This window comes from Neovison vison, chromosome 1 (assembly GCF_020171115.1).
Source record: "Neovison vison isolate M4711 chromosome 1, ASM_NN_V1, whole genome shotgun sequence".
Taxonomy (NCBI): domain Eukaryota; kingdom Metazoa; phylum Chordata; class Mammalia; order Carnivora; family Mustelidae; genus Neogale; species Neogale vison.
In genome coordinates this window covers 292197795-292210242 of record NC_058091.1, presented here as the reverse complement: position 1 = coordinate 292210242, position 12448 = coordinate 292197795, and the positions used below count along the sequence as shown (strand labels likewise).

At 36.4% G+C, this 12448-nt stretch overlaps 1 protein-coding gene across 7 annotated transcripts in view; it reads right to left on the bottom strand.

Moving 5' to 3' along the window:
* DROSHA (drosha ribonuclease III) overlaps positions 1-12448 on the bottom strand; it is a 119362-nt gene that overhangs the window by 71384 nt on the left and 35530 nt on the right. For all 7 annotated transcript variants that reach the window (XM_044233359.1, XM_044233387.1, XM_044233396.1 and 4 more), the window contains 3 exons: positions 8960-9031; positions 7140-7221; positions 6103-6177 (listed from right to left, as the gene is read on the bottom strand). In XM_044233359.1, coding sequence (XP_044089294.1) covers positions 6103-6177; positions 7140-7221; positions 8960-9031 — 229 coding nt within the window. The remainder of the gene's footprint in view (positions 1-6102; positions 6178-7139; positions 7222-8959; positions 9032-12448) is intronic.

The window sequence follows — 12448 nt, the reverse complement described above, 5'->3', positions numbered from 1 at the left end:
GCTAATGAGAAAGGAGAGCTTTACAGCAGCATAGAAACCAGAAACATTTAAAAGCACACATACATCAGATGCAAAGTCAGTAATGCTGAAGGAGAAATTATAAATCCATGTTGAAACCTGCTAAGTATTGTAAATAGCAACTAAAGTGTGAAGAGACAGCTATTTACCACTGTGACAAAGCAGAAACCCAGGACACAGAACCTGAAATACAAGGTTTACAGAGGAGGGGGATCGAGGCCCTGCTCCAGGTTGGGTATTGGGGCGCAATCTTTATGCAAATATTAAAAAAGGAAGACAAGACCAGAGTCCTGTCAGAGCCTGCAGGGCAAGGACTGCATCCCTCACGCCCAGTCCAGTAAAAAAGACATTCCATAAATATCTCTGGGAATGACTTTCTGAAGCAGATAAATAACATAGCCACTTGCTCACAGACGGCCATGAATTTACTAATGTTAATGAATTGGCTCTTTTGGTTTGTCTGCTTTGCTACATGTTTATGTAGGGGATTTATGGAACTATGTCACTGAGGGCTAGGAAGTAATTTTTATCTCATTGGCTGAGATAAATAGGACATGATATAAATGAGAAATTAGAGCGGGTAAGCTAAGGTTAGCAGGAATTCTGCCAGCACTGGGACTGGAACTGTGACAACGGCTCATTATTCGGGAAGAACTGGAGTTTGTGTTTCAGGGAATGAATCTGGACAGTCATTAATGAACTGACAGACTTTATAAACTGTTTCTTAGAGACCCAATTCTCTCAGTTTATATTGCTTGATTATTTATATGGTGGGGGGGTAATCTGTTAGGGAATTTGTGGTAAGAATATGGCTGGTTAAATGAGCATTTCTCAACAGCGTAATAGTTATTTTAAGAACTATAAAAATACCTTCCTCTTTGCCTACACTGAGAGTAACTGTATAACTGCATTATCGTGTCTCCTGTATATTCCTACTAACGTGTCTTTACATAATCTTAATTTGTATTAATGGCTATTTTCTAAAATTCCCCCCAAAAGCATTACTTTCCAAATGGAAAAAAAAATGCTCTATCAATTGATGGTTTTTAAAACCACACTCGGTTCCCCAGGAGTTTTGAGATAGTCTCCCAGGCTCCGGGTTTCTCTCAGCCATACCTGCAAACTGCTTCTCCAGAATGGGGCAACTTCCAGAAATCAATCTGCACAATAACCGATTTGCAAAACTGATTCAGGAATTCTGAAGCTTTCCTAACAGGGATAATATAACCAGTGAACAGCCTTTCCCATAAAAGCAGCTTTCCTATCTTGAATTGTGCTCTGCCTGAGCCCCAGCTCCAGCAACAATAAAACCTTAAACTAACTCTTATCAATGGTTTGGCCACCAAAGGTAGAGGCGGGTACTGGAAGGAAATAAAAATTAGAGATAATCCTTAAAATCTCAATAAACTGGTTGCTCGGTGACTTGACTCCTGGCCAACTAGCCTGAAGTAAATAATCCCTGGTTTAAACTATTAGCTTAATTTTGGATAAATTTATATGGAGCAAATGAAACAACTATCTTCAAAACTATCTATTCAAAACTAACTCTCTTACTGGGTAAACTGGGAAACTAAAGAAAAAGGATAATGACTGATAAAACTTCAATTAAATATAATAAATTGCTACAGATGAAAAGCAAATGAGCACGAGAGGATTGTGAAATACCTAAAATATATGAAAGCTGCTTATTCTCATACGAGTTCAAGTAAGATGCAAATAATAACTGTGAGATTATGTTGTGTCTCTCAGATCGACACAACTGTACTAGTCGTGATATACAGTGCTGGCAGACATACAAAAAAAAAAATACTGCTAAAAATGCCAGTTAGAGTTACATATCATGTCCTTTCCAGAGTACAACGGACAACCTTTTCCAAATGCTATCACAACAAATAATTTTACTTGTAGGATTCTACCTTATAGATGCATAACACCACCGTCAAAGTATTTATACATAATGGGGAAAAAATATACCTCCAAAATACTTGTCACTAGAGGATTTGTCATAAAAATTAACGTCCACTCATACTATGGAATGCTATGAAGGTGTTAAAGAATGAGGAATGTATTTTTATACAGGATATCTGACATAGTTGAGTAAAAAAGAAAGTCGTAAAACATACTTAGCATTATCCCCACCTAAAGAAAAAAGCATAAATTTCCTTATATAGGGTAAAATGAATACAAACCAAACCATAGATAGTCTAGAAGGGGGTATTTACTTTTTTACTTTATATACTTTCATATCGTTTGTGTACACACACACACAGCTGGGCCAATACAGGGCAAAAGTAACACTTCAATACTGTGAAGAATGACCTTACCAATAAATGGTTGAGGATCAACTAGATATTCATATTGAAATAAGGAATCTTTAAAAAAATAAAATAAAGATTAGGACTTGATTCATATAACAACTGGAAAAACAAGTTTTGAGACAGATGAGAGATCTAAATTTCTAGAAAATATATGAGAGAGATCTAAGTTTCTAGAAAATATATGAGAATATCTTGATGACCTTAGGATAGGCAAAGATTTCATAAACAAGATAAGCATAAAAGAATATGTAATTTGGACTATATTAAAATTAAGAATGTCTGTCCATGACAAATCACCATTAAGATGATGAAAAAGCAACCCAAAGAGAAGGTACTGGCAACCTACACATCAGACGAAAGTCTCAAATATGGTGTGTGTGTGTGTGTGTATGTGTATCTAACAAATGAAAAAAAGACATACATCACCCAACAGAAAAATAAACTAAAACTCAAACAGCCATTTCAAAAGACAATATCCAGTCAATTAATATATGAAATGATGCTCCATTTCATGTCATTAGAGAAGTGAAAATTAAAACTGTAATATGATGCCTCTGAACACTCATCAAAATGGTTAACTTGAAAAAGAAAGAAAAATGCCAAATGTTGGTGAGAATGTGGAATAATCTGAACTATCCTATACTGCTGGTGGACAGGGAAAATGAAACCATCATTTTGGAAAACTGTTGGAAATTATCCATAAAGCTTAAAATAAACACAACTAGAATGTCTACTCCCAGATAAATATCCACAACAGGAAAGCATAAATACATGCTCCCCAAAAGGCACATACAAGTGTAATGGTGAATATATGTATGCTACTTGAAAGAACCAAAAATATGTAATACCCCTATGTCCATTAATCACAGGTTAAATACACTTTTGTCACACTATATAATACTATGTAGTAATGAGAATGAACCGACTACAGTTAATGGGAATGGGTGTCTCAAAAACACATATTACAAAAGAAGGCAGAAACAAAAAGGATACACAATTCTAGTTCTTATAATTAAACAACAGGTAAAAGTAACATGGTGTTTTCAAGTCAGAATAGAAGCTACCCTTGAGAAGCTGGGAGGTGACTGCAAAGGGGTCTTGAATGCTGGTAATCTTGATCTGGGTGCTGAGAACACAGTGTATTTACTTGAAAATCACTAAGTCTTGTATTTATACTATGTGCACTTTTCAGTGTTTGTGCTATAATTCAAAGGTTTACTTTTTAAAAATAAGAGATAATACCACAGAATGTTTGAAAGTACATTCACTCTCATTAGTAACAAAATACATGAATAATTAACTAAGGCACTCTTGTGATCAATTAAATAAAGCCAGTAAATAAGTTATTGAGTCCCTGCACTGTGCCAAGTAGTATGTTAACACTGATACAAGACAGACACTGTTTACTCCTTAGCCTCATGGAGTTAATAGGAAGGAAGGAGGAAAAAGTGAAGAAAGGGAGTAGGAAAGGTCCAAAATGTGAAGACTAAGAATGCATTTTTCATGGCAGCATAAATTGATGCTATTCCTTTTGATAAGAAATTTGGCACTAAGGACCATGTTCCTTAAAATTAACCTTCTGCTCAATGAATTAGTAAAAACTAGGATTCAAATCATATATTACTAAGATGACAACTAGGTAGCGACAGCCTATGCACAGAAAAAAAATGAAAATAGATATTAAAATGTTTTTCTTTTTAATTCACCATTTTCTAAAAGATTTTAATGAAGTCATACCGTAAAAAACAACTCAATTATAATTTGCCACTCAATACTAAAATACATTTTATATATTAGATCTGTATCTTTCTGTATCTTTTTCTGTATCTTTCAGGGTGTTTTAATATATGTATTTTCAAAGGGAAGTCTAATGAAAAGGTAAATCCCATTTAAAAATAAATCACTAGGCCTTTTTCTTTAAGACAACCTAAATGTTATCCCTACAATAGTTACAAGAAACATTTTGCAAGAGTTCAAATCCCACAAAGTAAATATCTGACATAAGATTTTTGCTTAAGATGATTTTAAAACCGTCTACTTCCTTTTAGAGATTTGCCTGGTCATAAAATGTCTAGAGGCAGACAGAGGAAGAAAGAAAAGGCTTTCAACAAGCTCACTCTAGCACTGTCTTCTAGAAAGTTTGCTGCTAAAGCTCCATTATAAAATCAAAGATGCACCCACATGAATAGACTTCTCAATAAAATAAAACCAGCTGTACAAAGGAGAAAACTTTTGAATGCATTTTCCAAATGAAATAAGCATTAACAATAATACCAAAAATATAAGTAACTCTATCCTAAAATAAAAATAAGCCATTGTGACTGAGTGTCTGAATTGAAGAAAGGGCATCAAGGACAAATCTTGAGGCAAATCTAAACTAGAATGAGTAGATGAGAAATAAAAGGCCCAAAAGACAAATCAGAGAGCCAGGAGGAAAGCAAGGAGAGCTCAGCACACGGCAGACAGGGTCAAGAGCCCAGGGAAGAGATCGAAACTGCAGCGTGCCCACTGGATGCGGCCTGTGGGAGGCTGGCTTTGGCATCAGCAGCTGCAGCAGGGTCGGGGCTAGAGGGAGTGGGGCGCCCAAGCAAAGCCGGCTGTGAATGGACCAAGGGCTGACAGGCTCAAACCAGGGTTCTGAGGCATAGGGGAGGTAAGGTCTCTAGGCATATGGGAGGTAAGGTCTCTAGACCCCAGGAGGACAAAAGGCATGAGGAGAGCATGAACATAGGGCTGACTTCCTGAAATTGCTGACATGTCAGCAACACATCACATTTTACATTCTGAAACGATCCCCAGCTGGAATCGTGGACCACAGATGTATCACAGCAGCTAATTGTTTTTTCCCCAGTATCAATGAGTGACCCAGAAACAGGACAAGAACAAGCAAACAGCCAAACTGACATTTCAACAGAAGGTGATGGGACTGAGGTTGCTCGAACTGAGAGACAGAAGTCAGAGCACAAGACTTAAGGGAGAAAGCAAAGAAAGGTAGCTATACACAAGGAGAAAAGGGGATTCAGGAAGAAACGAAGGGACTAGGGCATAGGAGGGTGGATGAATTCAAAGATGTCTCCAGAAAGTGAGATGCCAGAATGAGATTCTAGAGATTAATTCATTTATGTGACAATTTTACAAACAAAAAGGCATCAAAGAGTTCATGAAACCCAGACATTTTTAAAAAACACAAAATACAACACCATATCTCACAGCTAGACTCTTAAAAAAAATTTAAAACTTAAAATACTGCTTTAAAAAAATAAAAATAATATACTTATATATTTTAATTAGTGAGAAAATAACATTTTTTTCACTGTAAAGTGAATGTGTCAAAAAAAGGAAAAAAACCCCAATAATATCACTACATTAATATACCTATTACTGCAGTAATTTTTAGTATAGTTATAATTATGCTGCATATAAAATTTTATACTAATTATTTTCCAACTAACTATATGCATTTTTTAGAGCAACATTTTTCCATGTTACTTTTACTACTTGCATGATATTTTATCAAATAGATTTTCAAAATTTATAAATTTGTAAATTTATAAACCTGTCCCATTGCTCATGTAATTTGGGGCTACCATAAATTACACAGGGGTCCAAATCAAAGCGTAAAATTTTGCATTTCATCACTGACCTGAGAGGTAGATAATTACCAGGGTCAGAGGTGGGAAGTTATCCCTACAGACTAAAAAGAGAATGGCAGGCTTATTTTCAGATGCACTATCTCACTGGGTCACTGACAAACCAAAAGATTTACCTGGAAGAAATCTCACAAAACGTGGCATGAAATGAAATCTTGGGCAGCAGGGAGGGCTGTCTTCAAACAAAGGGCCTAAAGCAAACAAGTGAAAAGGAAAGAAGAAATAAATAAAACAGCCTTAGAAAACAAACACTGTGGCTTAATTCCTAAGATTTATGATAACCACAAAGAAACACCACCGGAAAAGTAGGGACATAAAAAAACACCACCCCTTCTTCTCCCCAACAGTTCTATCAATCATGTGATAACTGCCACAAACAGCCAATGAAGATTGCAGCGAGGGGACTACCCGAAGTCAGAGGAGAATAAAGGCCCCAAGGATATACCTTGTGTACGACATACGCAGTAAAACTTTTTCAGAAGTCCAAAAATATAGATTTTTGTTATAGTTGAACTACTGAATGATATAAAATGCTTGTGTTTTAATTCTTTTCTATTTTAATCAATACCACTGGGGGGAAAGAAACACATACTATTAAAAACTTGGTTTGAAAAGCCATTCATCAACACACTGTTTTAAAAATAAGTCAGTCAATGTCTGCTAGAATACAAACACTTCCAAAGGAATGAACGATTATCTAAGAACCAAGATTTGAATTGATGTAGCTCAAAGTGTATATGTGTGTTTTGAAGGCTAACTGAAGTTCTGTTTTAATATACTGTCATCTTGAAAGAAGCTTATTACAGTAAAGTTCAATAGATTTAAAATATTAACTACTGAGATTTTCTCAAGTGTACATAAATCAAGGTAATTACTCATAGTAACTGATATCATCTTTTTAGGTATCAATTAAGTAATGGATAATGGTAATCTTAGGTAATGACCACTGTCAAATTTTATTAAAATTTAAAATAAGACCCATAAGAACTTATCACATCAAATGAAAGCAGCTAATCCTAGGAATAACATACTTTTCCCTGAATATCTAAAAAATAAAAGGAATTCCAACTGTCTCCCCACTGTTTCAAGTTTTTACATACACTACAACGTTCTTCTACAAGCATTATACTTTTCTTTAAATCTTGTTATTTACCTTTAAGATTCCAGTCATACAATTCCAAAATATCTCTGAACAGGAATAATGAAAAGAGTTCAAGTCCTTTCACACAAAAATTCTGAAAAATAAATCAAAATCAAATTACTGTATTACTATAAATGTATATTGACTGAGGTTCCACTTGTTCTAGTCGAACATCTTAAAAGTGTATATTAAAACCATGTAATTTCCCAAGCAGTTTGGCCACTGTCTTACAACAGTTCATTGACCTGAGACATAAATGAAGCAGGCAATACTGCCATTAGCACTCCTACAAAAATGTAAACTCAGTCCTTGCAAACATACAAATAAAACGTGAAGTTTAAAAACTAAAATCTCATTGTATTTTTCCAGCCAATTAAATTTCAGAATCAGAATTTCCTGGGGATTTTTTGTTAATTTAAACTACACAGGCACACGACACTGGTCGGCTCTTACAGGTTTGTCCCCTCATCCCACCCCTGCTTACTCTCACCCTTCAAACACACCCAGAATCACCATTACAATTACCATAAAAAGAGATCTTCTGTGCTAAAAAAAAAGTTCAAATTCTTTTTTTTTTAATTTTTAATTTTTTATAAACATATATTTTTATCCCCAGGGGTACAGGTCTGTGAATCGCCAGGTTTACACACTTCACAGCACTCACCGTAGCACATACCCTCCCCAATGTCCATATCCCTACCCCACTTCTCCCAACCCCCCTCCCCCCAGCAACCCTCAGTTTGTTTTGTGAAAAAGTTCAAATTCTTAATGAAAGCAAATAGAGGGCTAAGAAAAACTACAAGACTTTCTCCTGCAAACAAGCTTAACAGATGATATATTTACAAGTGAGACTTGTCTCATAATTCTTCCTCCTACTTGTCTTGCTCAGGGTTCATAAATCACCCTGTGTGAGATCACGCCAGAAGTCATCAACTTTTACAATAGCAAATGAAGGCTTATGACCTTAAAAATCAAAAGGAAGCAAAAAAGCCCTTCTAAGCTGGAGAATGAAGGGGCGGCCCTTTCTCTTTAATTCTTTTTGAAAGACAGGTAGAATTACCAGCACGTGCTCGGAATGAAACAGGTGCAAACTAGGCCTGTGTGTCATGCTCATCAATCCCCCTCAGTGCTCCCCTGCCCACGACAGAGCTTCACTGTTAAACAAGGTTTGCAAGAAGAGCCGGGGGCTCAGGAAATCGACCCCAACTCAACAAATGTTAAGTGCACAAGCTTGTTTGCTGTCTAGTTGTTATTTCTTAGTGTGATTTGTTGACACCACTAAATTCAAGATCAGGCAATGAATCATTCTGAGATTCACATTAATCTTGCTTTGGAATTTTAAACCTCTTGCATATATTTAGATAAATCTGCTGCTGAGCATCTGCAATGAAAAACAATTAGGAAAAATATGTAAATACATGGGAAGAAAAATGAACCAAGCATTGATCTTGTCATTGGAGATAATGAATAAGATTATTCCAACAGCTATCAGATTTGGTTTCACTGTTCTAATTTCCCCTCTGATAACAACCAGTAACCAGAATCTGTCCCCTATCCAAAACAAACTGGAAACAGATGTAATGTTACGATCAGCAGATGCAAGACGAGAATTAAGTTAAAAAACAGGTCAACAGAAGTTGAAAATGATCCAAATTTTAACCTTGCTCCTAGAACCACAGCTCACTGACCCTTTCGACAGTGAACACCATTCTTTGGGGGCATTCCTATGGCAAACAGCCAGAGCTGGCCAAGTTCAATGGTTTAAAGATTTAAGTGTGAAATAAGCAAAAAGAGCAAACTACATCAGGCGGTTAAGTAATCTTTTCTCTTACCTCGGGCATCATCTCCTCAATGAAATGAATTGTGTAGTCTATGTTGAACCTGATTACTTTACACAGTGGAATCTGCAATAAGAATGAGAGGTTCAGTTCTGTAGTTCCCTCCTACAGGCTCCCAGTGCACGTGTATTTGCTCTCTGGCCCAAAAGGCCATGAACCAAATGAGAAGGCTTCACCTGAATCCAAGCTGCTAACAGTACTGAACATGAAGCTTTGACCACAACTGCAGGATCTGAATGGAAAGAACCCAGCTAGCCCGGCTTCTATAGGAAACCTGCATAATGTTGGTGCTTAACTGTTTTAGCAGTAGCAACACAAAAACCCAAGAAACCACCAAAACCAAACATATCACCTTTAAGGTACTGATAAAACCACAAACATTTCTTTTTCTCAGGTTTTCTAAATCTTTCAGAATCTTTAGCTCTTCAAGTAGATCAGAGATAGCAGGATGACAACCCCTCGGTTACGGATATGATTATGGATATATCAGTCCCCAAAGCACACTCAACTCGGGCTGCACATCCCGCTCTGCAGCAAAAGCAACCCTAGTAATGACGGTGCTAAAAGCTAACACCCACTGGGCCAGGCAACGTCGTGCTGCTTCAGAGGGGCGCACATGAAAACATACCCATCAGATAGGCACAGTTACTATCCCCACTGTACAGGGGAGAAAACTAAGGCAGTGGCATCAGGTACCTTGCCTAAGGTAGCTGGCAATAACATCTTGCTCTAGACCATAGCTCTGATCCACTAGAGTACACACCTCTCATTACGTGGTCTGATACTCCGGGTCTGTGTGAAAATGAAGGCAGGCCCAGAGGAAATAAATCCATATCTATCTTGTTCGGTCATCAGATGCTAGCCCTATGCCTACACATAATGGGTTTCCCATAAGTGTATTTTTCAATGAAGGAAGCAATGAGAGAGAACCTGTGAGGTTACAAGCTGGCAGAAAGAATAGACTCAGAAGCCTAGAGATGTGTTAAGTAGGTTTTCTGGCCGTTCAATCTGTCCATAAGATGATTTTATATAGATGTAATCACTTTTATAAACCACAGCAATCAGAAAGAAACAACTTTAATTCTACCAGCAAAAGGAATGGCAAGAAAAACAAAAATAGTCTTACAATGCCATCTACTGGAAATCTTTTTCTCAGAAATAAAGTTAAGTTCTTTGGTGCTTTTCCCTTTCTTTCTTTTTTTTTAAGGGTAGTGGCTAATCTAAATGAAATTTATAATTAACTTTAATAAGAAATCCATTTTCAACATTGCAGTAATGAGTTCTAAATGAACTGAAGTGATATACTAAGGCCATGATTATTTTTAAGTTATTATTATAATTATTTAAAATATTTGAGAATTCTAAATATGTATACTATTCATACTGTTAAATACCTATCCTTTGTTAATAACCTGTGTTACGTCCGTAGTTACTCTAAAATAAGGCACAGCCCCTACCTTTTTTAAAAGGTAAGGATCTAAAAAGGAAGACAGGCATGTAAATAATAAATAAAATATAATGTATATATTGTATTAAGTGCAATTAAAAACTCATAAGCAAATAAAATAGTATAAAGTACAAAATAACCAAAGTGGAGGTAACATTTGAGTTGCGTCTTCAAAGATGGGGAGAAATTTTCCAGGCCATCCAGAAGAATTAAGTTGGGAAAGAACAGGTATTTAGTTTCTAAAAAGACAGAGAACAGGGAGCTGAGGGAAGACAAAATCTCTTAGCTGTTCAGGAGTGAAATACATGGAGAGAGAGAAGCAAGGAGGTTCTAGACAGGAAAAATATGAACTATGTGATGCAGATCACATAAATTACGTTAAGGATTAAGGACTTGTCCTTACAGCAATGTGAAGTCACCCAAGTACTTTAAGTGACAGACTATCATAGTTTACATACTGGATGGGCTCTTATGTCAACAGTGTGGGAATGGTTTATAGTAGAGCAAGGCAAGAGACCAGAAGACCAGACTGGAGTCAGATCAAATAGCCCAGGAGCCAAATGAATAGAAGACTGGAAGCAAGGGAGCAAATTTTAAACATGGGAGAGGTTACTGAAATACACAATGACCATTCTGATGTGAAAGTGAAAGACAAGAAAGGAGAGAGAAAAATTCAAGATTTCTGGCCTAATGACAAGATAAACCACAATGGCATTTATTTAATAACATTAAGGAAAGCTTGTACAAATTAAAAGATAAAATATAGCTTTGCATAAGATTAAAAAAAAAAAAACCACGATGGCATTAATACAAAGATATTCATAGGGTGTCCTCCAGGTACCTCAAACAACATTCGAGGAAGAGGACAAGTTCAGTTTGCATAGGTTGAGGGTGAGGTACTTGAGGGGCTATCAAGGTGGTAATGTCCAAAAAGCAATCTGAAATGTGAGTGTGGAGCACAGAGCCATGTCATAGCTATAAATACCAATTTGGTGGGAATCAGAAGATGTGAAGAAAAACTGTGGGTGAGACTGTATTACTCAGAAGAGAGTATCCAGAAAAGGACAGAGTCCTTGGGAAGTCAAGAGGAGGACGAAGAAAGAGCAAAAGTTATTCCATCCACCATGCACAAAAGCAACTCAGCTAGATGAATTATGTAAGGACAGTCATTTCCCCATATCGTTTCAACTAGATTCCCTTTTTGGGATTCCTTCTTTGAGCTCTTCTCTTGTACATACTTTATTTTCTTTTGGGCTCTCATCCATACCACCAGTGCCCTTCTGAGATACACAAATCTGGAAAAGCCAAGATCTTCTTTTCTATTCACTTTTATCTCTCTAAGACTCAAAGAGAACTTGTCATTTTTCTACATATGGCAAGCTCAATTTTTGAAAGGTCAATGGTCACTCAAAAAATATAAATGCCTAGCATTTCCTAAAACTTGTTTGAATACTGACTGACATTAACTCTTATCTCATCCTCCCATAAAGAAACAAAGAACCCTCCAGAAACTCCTATATCGAACTCTACTACTTGCAGGTGCTGAACGCCTAAATCCAGGGCAGTGAGGCCACTGGAAATGGAAAGCCATCTAAAAGCAGGGTTGTTTTGGGGTTTTTTTTTTACGCTTTTAAGGATGGGATAAGATATTATTCATCTAATACATGTATCTTTATAACTTTAGTTATGTTGTCAAAGTCCTTAATAACATCAGGTATTCTAAGTAATAATTGTGCTATGTAAAAGGATAAAATGCTCCCAGATGCTCTATACTTAGCCAACAAGGCTTTCAATCCACTTCAATTCAAGATGATCTTAAGAAAACTTGACAGAAGTAGATTGGTTGAGATTCTAACATTACCATCATTTGCATGCCCTTCTTGCTGATACGCTCTCTCTAGCAAGAAAATGAATCAGATCAGTAAAGCGATTTAATAATTCTTTTTCTGGGAGACTACTTCAAATTCAAGAGGCCTTTGATGGATCTGATCCCTATGAACTGTACAACACTGAGCTTAAAACTCGATTTATTTTTT